At 42.5% G+C, this 9167-nt stretch overlaps 1 protein-coding gene across 2 annotated transcripts; it reads right to left on the reverse strand.

Annotated features, from left to right (window-relative positions):
- On the reverse strand, window positions 1–5965 carry fbxo2 (F-box protein 2). 2 transcript variants are annotated; one of them, XM_080423179.1, is made up of 7 exons: window positions 5725–5965; window positions 4795–4848; window positions 3711–3776; window positions 2698–2824; window positions 2219–2311; window positions 1293–1437; window positions 1–1009 (listed from the first exon to the last, which is right to left on the reverse strand). In XM_080423179.1, the coding sequence occupies exons 3-7, from the start codon at window positions 3745–3747 to the stop codon at window positions 869–871; spliced, it is 543 nt and encodes a 180-aa protein (XP_080279305.1). In that variant the 5' UTR covers window positions 3748–3776; window positions 4795–4848; window positions 5725–5965; the 3' UTR covers window positions 1–868. The 2 variants fall into 2 exon arrangements, with proteins under 2 accessions (XP_080279305.1, XP_080279304.1); XM_080423178.1 differs by lacking the exon at window positions 4795–4848 and having other exon boundaries at window positions 5725–5962.
- Between the last annotated feature and the right edge of the window lie 3202 nt (window positions 5966–9167).

The raw sequence follows: 9167 nt of genomic DNA on the forward strand, positions 1-9167 counted from the left end.
CACAATTTTTTTTTTTGTGATTGAAATCTAATCTACCGCTTCTGATTTCCATCCACCTGATATGCTGCTAGGCTAGAACCCAATACAGTACATCACTGAGGTCAATGCCAAAGTCAAACAAATGCCGTAGATGGTGTTTATATTGTTTGAAACTTTGGTTGTTTTTGGTGCCACCATATTCATTGGCATAGTCTCCCTTAAGAAAGAGATTTGTGACCACATGCTGTAGTTAAACAAAAACAAGCAATTCCTTGACTGATGATCGTACAATGTATGCATAGTTTATTATTTGGTCATTATAAAACACTTGATTGCTTCCGAAGAGATGATCCCTGTCCACCAAACAAAACAATGTAATGCCTTGACGTGTCACTGAGCAGAGGGAGTTGTTAGTAGTAATCATTGCATTTCAAGCAGTAGTTTAGAGGCCATAGGCGTTAATAAAGCCAGGGTGACACCACAGTAGTTCAGTAGTAGTTTTTGTAGCATTACTACGCCCAGACAAAGCATGTCATTTGACAGATCCTTTAAATTATAGCAGCAGCTCTGTTTACTCAGCATAGATACAGCCACTGCATGACACTGAGTGGAGCAACCTACTGTAGCTAGGAACACAGCATAACTAGTCCTCTAAGAGACGCTCTTCAGTTTTGCTCATATCAGCCAACCTTTTAATAAAAATCCCATCTCCTACCTTTTAAGCTTGTGTCCATTAGCATTCATCTTCATTCTATCCTTTGTGCAGCATCATCCCTCCCCCTTCCTCCACAACTAAACTCCCCTCTTTGTTCTACACCTGACCCTCTGCCAGTTCTCCTCCCTCACCATACAAATAAATGTCCTCTACTGTACTTCCCCATGTCTTGCTTCAGGCATCAACCTCGATGGTAACAGTGCTTCCGGTGACTCTCACTCCAAACCACCCGTCCCAGTACTTGGTGTCCTGTCCTCCGTGCTCAAAGGAGATGAATCGTAGCCCAGGGCCATACTCGGTGAATGTGTGGCTCACCTGGAGGTCAAAGAACAGAATTGACTGTAAAACTGCCATCAAGGTAATAATAATAATACATTGTATTTATAACGCACTTTACATTCTTGCAAATCTCAAGTGCTACAGGGTTTAAAAACAGGCACAAAAACAGGATAGGCAATCAAAAAATTACATGGGACTCACCCAACTAGGCTAAACTAAAGGGTCAAATTAAAACTAGGTAAAAAAAGGTAACCATATACAAGCTTCATGCCAGGGCTGAACAACTTGTCTGTGCCTTGGTCTGCCTCTCACTGTGTACCTGCTTCCATGAGCAGTCAAAGTCATCACAGTCAGGGTCCAGGGTAACCGGGTCCGGCTTAAACTCTTGCAGCACTTCCTGGTTCTCATCCAACAGACAGACAGTCGCCTCATAGGTACAGCCACAGTCTGACCTCCCACTGTACCTGCAGGACGAGAGAAAAATAAATCAGGCAAGCAGAGGCATGTGTGTCCGTCAGTGCTTCCCAACATGTTCTCCAACGCGTTTGCAGCCCACCCATCTAAGTGGTCAGATAGGTGGGCCACGTGCATTTTCAGAGGATGTTTATTTTAATGATCAAAACGGTTGCCCAATTGCCCAGGCCAAGTAAGATGAATACTTGAGTGTTTTTAGAGACTGGGAAGCAACCATTTTTATCAAGCACTCACACGTCCTTACACTCCTTCATCATCCCCACTCAATCCACAGGATTGCTGGGGATGAATTGAACTAAAGTTAAATGTTATAATTGACCCCCATATCAGAGCTCACATGTTAAGTATTTTATTTTATAGAAAACCTATTTAGCTCACCATATTTAGCTGATTGTTTCTTCCATGTCTGTTGACCGTTGACACATTTGAGATTAGCTTCAGATTTTGTGCCTGTGGGTTGTCTCCAAGTGATGCTGCAGCTTTGATGGCTTCATAGATTTGTTTGACAACACTATCTTCATAGTCGTCCATGGAAATATTAACTAAATATGTAATATACTATCGATGAACCATGACTTGATTGCTAATTTCTGTCATTTGAAAATAAACTTTGTGAGGTCACTCGCAGGCTGAGGCACTTCCCCATGGGAAAATATGGCAGCTGACCAAATAACACAGGCTTTCACACCCTTTGTCCTCTTATCACCCCTTTTGTATATCGTCATTGATACATAATAAACATGACGTATTACTTTCTTCTGTATTTCTCACCAGTCTTCCACATTTACAGCAGGCTGGGCATCCAGATCTTCAGGAGAGTAGCCCTCTGCCAGCAGATCAATCACCTGTCTCTTCAGACACAGCCTAGGAGAGAGAGAGAGAGAGAGAGAGAGAGAGAGAGAGGGGGGGGGGGTGGGTGGGGGAGGGTGGTCATTAACCACTTGAACCCCAGAATCCGTATTGTGGGGAAAACTTTTGCAGGACAATTGAGACGCATATAGTGAGCTTCTACTGTAGACCGCTATTTTCAACAAAGATATTTAATGTAGAGCCAAAATAGAAAAAAGTATAGGGTTTAAGTGGTAAAAAAATAATGACCCCAGTCTACACACACACACACACACACACACACACACACACGCACACGCACACGCACACGCACACGCACACGCACACGCACACGCACACACACACGCACACACGCTCGCACACACACACACACGCATTATAATAACACACTACACACTCACTCAAAAGAAGTGGCAAAGAATTTAGTCACTCCGTCATTACAGAAGTCATGACCACAGTCTCCGGGCAAGTCCTCCACCTGCCATTGGCTGCCACCATTCTCTGTCAGCTCCCAGGACTCCAGCTGCTCTGGGATGGAAATGCACAATCTGATACTGGCAATAGCAGTCTTGTATTATGGACATGTACCACTCCCAAAACACATTGTAAGTATGTATGTATACAGTACACCAGTATATATATGTTTTCCACTCTTAAATGATTATGTTTTTTTAAGAATGCCTTGCATCCTTTCTTCAGTAATGGGTTAAATGGACCATTTTCAGAGGGTACCTTCAGTATTGAACAGATTTCATACTGTAACCCAAAGCAGTTCTCCTTTGTCCTCTCTAGTCATAAAATGCATTGCAAAGTGGGGCCTGTGAGGAAATAAAGGGGTCCCTTGGTCTTCCTTACTAAGGTGGATTGGTAGAATGAAGGCACTCTCAAACTCGAAGTAAGTATAACAGAAAAGGTTTATTACAGCAAGTTAGCAAGCTCCAGCGATACAGCAAACAAGGTCGTCGCGATAATCTCTGAACCTCTCCCTATCTCCAATCCATATATATCTTTTGTGATTTCCCACCTCCTCCTCTCATTAGTAGGCTAGCTATTTTCCATTATCTCATTCTCTGAGAATCTCTAATTATGATTGGGTTATTATTGCCAACGTTCGTTCTCCTCTGTTGTCCCAGCGGGCCACAGAGGAGAATACAACATGTTATTGCCAGGCTCTTTCCCGTATTGTCCCCGAGAATCACCCTGGCTTCACCTTATTGCTCAATCAATACTCTTATTTCTCATCCCAATCTCTCCATTTCTCCATCTCTTCCCGTACCTCTTTCTTCTCTCAACTGTGCTTGTGTTTGCACCCACAGGCCCTACCTGATGCTATTCATATAGTTACAAAGTTAGTAAGTGTGATATGGATGTAGTGGTGATGTAGGGTCTCTGTAGGTACAAATAGACTTCTTACCTTCTCCACTGGGATTCTTCAGTAGGTTTCTGGCCATGACTATGGGTGATGCTGAGACGGCAATGCCTGCATAGGACACAAACTGACATCATCCCTCCGCTCTCCCATATTTATTATTGATAACACGAATAGCTTGCATAGGAGACAAGCTGAGTGAAACACTGTATCAAATGTAACTTCGTACCAAATCCAGAGACTTGATAACACAACAAAACTTGCCTGCAGGAGACAAACTGAGATCAGCCCATTCCCACATTATTATTGGTTCACCCCCCCCTTCACCCCCCCCTCCTAGGATAATGGCACACAGCCATATTCCTAATAATATCAAGCACAAATGAACACACACACACACACACACACACACACACACACACACACACACACACACACACACACACACACACACACACACACACACACACACACACACACACACACACACACACACACCATTAGCAAGTGTGAGAGACGGCTTTGTGTAAGTTGCTTGGATACCCATTTGAAAGACCTTCTGGGTCTTTTCAGTAAGCCTCTGTGCCCAGCTCATTTCTGGCACCACAATAATACTGTTCATTCTTCTGCAAACATGCAGTAGCACAGCACAGGGAGTTAGGGAGGAATTAATAATATTTTTTCTGTCAATTTCATTGCAGCCAAACAAACTATATCCCTCTTTATTCTGAGCACTGCTGCAAGCTCACAAACAGGCATATAGCTCATATTTCATGGCTTTCATAGTGCCCAGCAAGATAACAAGACTCCTTTTTCATAGACCACTTTTTGCTGAGACCAACTGCGTAACAGGACAATTCGCTGTGCGTCTTACCTGGCACCTATACCCTGTAATCTTGTGTCAAGCAGTGTTGTGGCTTTTGTCAAGCCTTCCAGTGTAAAAGCTTAAAGGGAAACTTCACCGATTTTGCACTCATGAAATTGAGGACATAATAAACATGATGTTGTGAGTGTTTTGTGTTTAGTTTTTTTTTGTGTTGCTGTTCTGTGTTTTTGTTGTTTTGTTTTTGTTTTCATTTTGATCATGATTCCTTCTCCTGTGACATCAAGAAGGGAATATCGGTTGTACCTGGACTACAATGGACTACAGCCCATGTGTCCTGTAGTTCCAGTCAGACTCCAGCTGAAACACACAACAACATCATGTTTATTATGTTCTCAAATTCATTCAAACTGGATTTGGGTGCAAATGAGGTTCCCCTTTAAGGTATGTTTTGATGTCTCTGTTTTGACACTAAATGAGACTGGGCTCCACCCAGAAAAAGAGGCATGCTGAGGTCAGACTCCCATGGAGCCTGATGACAGATTCGGGTCAATATCACTGAGCCCAGGGAAAGTCATCCAGCCCACATACACACACATACTCACACACATACTCTCTCACACACACACGCGCACGCGCACGCACACACAAACACACACACAGACACACGCGCGCGCGTACACGGCGCGCACACACACACACACACACACACACACACACACACACACACACACACACACACACACACGTACACGGCACACGCACAGCAAAACACAAAACACTAATGCCCATTCTGCTGACTCACAGCACAACAGCTAGGGGAAAAGCCTCCCCCTTCAACCACTGAATAGGAGGCATCACAGAGGATCAACCAATAATCATCAGATTCAGATGGTCAGAAGAAGTCAGTCAGCAGAAAAACAGTGCGCGATGTGCGAATCCTAGTGCTTTGCAGTATTAATGAGGCTTGCCTACTGAGCAACACTATCACATTTATCCGTGACTCGTAACAAACAAAGAGAGTTGATAACATGAATAGACTTGATAACACAAATAGACGTGACTACTTTTTACTAAGTTGAACTGCTGAGTCATCTGCTCTTGTGAACAATGATCTAAAAATGTATGATACAGTATAGGCCTGCATGCACATTAACAAGATGCTGTATACTGCAGTGAAAAGGACACAACACTCTGCTCGACCTAAATGCACACGAATGTCAATGTTCTACTCACAGCCTGAGAACGGTAGTGCAGTCTTCTGTTTCTCTCCGTCACGTCCTGTCTGTCTCTCAGTTGCTGCTGTGTCTGACACTTGAGCTCCACTGCAGGGTAGCACTCTTGTGGCAGAGTGGTTTATATAGCCTGGCCACGCACACACACAGACACACACATAGCATGCACACGATAGGGGGAGCACATCCTGCAAGCTGAGAGAGAGAGGCAAACAGCATAGACCCAGCAGAAATCTGCAGAACTGTACAGTACACGCACAAAACTCAGCATGAAATTAATGTCTTCAAGCATTTCAAGCAAAACATACACAGGAGCACAAGGTGGAGAGGTGAGGAGATACCTCAATATTACTTCCTAGCTTTTGTTCTACCTTAAAAAAAAACATTCTTTGACTTTTTACTGTTTTCTGACAATACATTGTATTTTCCTAGTATATCAATGTGTTCTCAACTTCTCATAATACCCCAGAATAGATCTCTTCTTGAAATCCTGTCCAATAACAGTGATTCACAGCTCCCCAGTGTGATTGTCGAGGCGCTCCAAACCAATGAACCATTGCACAACAGAGAGACAAATGCCTGACCTAAAGCAGGAGAGACATTCTCACACATTCCAAGTTGCATTCCAGTTTTCTGATCGTTCTGTTACTTAATGTACTACATTACTATTTCCCATGACAATTATGCATTTTTTCTTTTCCTTCTGACTGGTTTGGCCTTTGTTGCAGTGTGCACCCTTAACCTATTAGTTCAGTGGCGTTATTAGGTGTCCTTCCAATGATAATGTTAAATCTTTCACAGATTCAGATTTAGGAGTGATATAATTATTTATCATTTAGCATATCGCTAATCAGACTGGATGAAGACATTGCACCAATGTAGTGATTAAGCAACCTTGATTAGAAAATAAATGGTGAGAAAATAAATGAAAATGTTGTTACCTCACTGACATCAGTAGATTATCAGAATTGTATGATCAAATCCTATCCATTACCGAGAACAAAGACAATATAGATATTAAAGCAGCACTATGTAACATTTTTTTAATTAATAAAATGTTGTCCAATATGTATGGTAGAGTATCTACAATTACATTAGAGAAAAGTCAGCCCTTCCGGTGGTGTCCCTGATGCCAGTCCGATTGTTTCAGTATCCACACAACAACAACATATCACACATGTCACTACAACATTAGCCACAACGTGCGCGCTTCATTTACGCATTGTTTCGTCTACTTTGCATTGCTCACTACACATTTGCCTCTTTGGAGCATAACTATTTTCGTCCAACACCATTTCGACACATTAGCGACCACACCGGAAAGGGAAACCCTTTAGCACACCGCCAAAAATGTCTCATAGTACTTACACATTATGTCTTTGCAGTCACCGCGGTAATCTCCCTATTCCCACCACAGTCACGCTAATATGTCCGTCATTTACGTGCCATGTACATCCCAAACAAAACATTATTACCCACGCTATCGTCACAAGCCCAAAAGAAGCAACCAAATAAGCCCCCTAAATGCCTGCCAGGTGCAGCGACAGCAACACGCATCCGGGTCTATTAAAATAGGCTAACCTCTTAATAATCCAACATCGCTTCTAATACGCGGACATGGTAACACTACTCAACGTCGCACTTCCCACTGTTGCTTTTCAACAGACACATTCTTCAACAACGAGGCTAAGCCAATCAGGTGCGAGAATCACGCTCGGCATTGGCAAGGGGGGGAGAGAGACACGGAGCGAGAGACAGACAGAGAGAGAGAGAGAGAGCACGCTAGACAGAGACACAGAGACAGTGAGAGCGAGAGAGAGAAAGACACACTGTTACGACCCCCTGTCTAGGGTAGGGGAGGTGACATAATAATGGAGGACAAAGTCGCTTTCAAAAATGAATTGATTTTATTTTCCTTTTTTTGTGCAGAGATTTCAAGCTCTTTTTGTCTTTTTTTCATAAGTGCCAAAAACTTCAGGGTGTCGGTTTACATTTGCAAAATGTCTACCTGATAAAGAAAATTACCCCCTAACCTAAACCTAACAAAAGAAAAATACAATTGCTAAACTTACTTACCTAACTAATGAATAAACAGAAACAAATAACAAAGTGGTTAAACCAAAGAAGACCAAACACCCCTACAAGGCAAGTGAACAGATTAATACAATAATGAATGAAATAGGCAAATATATACAAAGTAACTAACTCAATAATACGGGTCAGAAAACAAGGTCAAACAAAGTAACTGAAGGACAAAGGAATGAACAAACAAACAAACAGGCTATGTGAACAAGGCCGTATTTGTATCACATTTGACTTGCAATTATCTTGAGGTATTGCACACTCTATTTGTCCTTTAATAAATAATTCAATATCAAACTCACAACAATAAAATATCAATGCACAGTAAAGTGCTGGGTGCGTAATTATTGTGAGTTTCAGTCTGAATATTGTTTAGTTTGTCGACTACGCCACTTTTGTTATAGAGGAGAGTCCCCTTTAAATACACCTTTACTTCTACAGGCTTTCACAGGTTCGAGTTATTGGTAAGTTTCAATACTTTGGTTTTGAGAACACACACTTTAGAAAATTCCCTTGAGAAACTGGACACGGATGCAAAATGTATCAAAAAGGTAAGTATATTTATTGGTCCCTAATACAGTGGCTTCTTTGCCTTAAAAACAATCAAAATAACACTATACTAATAAAACCTAACTAAAACACAACAAAGTAATTTACACAACAACTATAAAATGGATTATAAAGTTGTGCAAATTACGCAGGGCTTGGTCAACAGGTTTTCAATTTAGCAGGGGTTTCTGTGCAACAATACTTAAGTAAAGTGCTGTGCCAATAAAGTGCTTTTGAGGTACTCAACACGTTTCGTTTCAGGGGGAAATGCTGCATGTCCATATATGGGGGTAAGTAGGAAGAGGGTTTATGCCAGTCGTCTTTGTCTTCTTTTCTTCTTCTCTCCTTCTGCAATGATAGAAACTATGACCAGTTCACTGTGCATTGGTAAAGTACATGCGCGTTTTCACAGTTGGTGGTTTATACAAGGATGAACGTTGCATGGATCGGTACTTACTGACAGGCCAGGCTTTTACACCTGGCGCTGAGTAGGTTGCGTATGCAACGTTTATCACCACTCTCCGTCTCAGCGCTCCTTTTATGGTCTCGTCTCGGTTCGTATGGTCCTCTGTTTATGGTCTGGTCTCGCTCTCTCTTCCTCCCCTTCGGTTCGATCGTTCCTCCCTCTTTGCTCATAGATAGGTACACCTCGGCTTCCAACTGCTTGGAGGCTGGTGTAACTCGCTCAAGTTCCCTCACTTTATTCCGGGGCTCTCATACAACCTCCTCCTCTGCTTCCTCTCTCCGTCTGACCCTCCTTCTCTCTGGGCTCTGCTTCTCCTTTCAACTGTCCCGCCTCCTCTTTTATACCTG

Source organism: Gymnoscopelus braueri (assembly GCF_963280865.1).
Source record: "Gymnoscopelus braueri genome assembly, chromosome: 3".
Classification (NCBI taxonomy): domain Eukaryota; kingdom Metazoa; phylum Chordata; class Actinopteri; order Myctophiformes; family Myctophidae; genus Gymnoscopelus; species Gymnoscopelus braueri.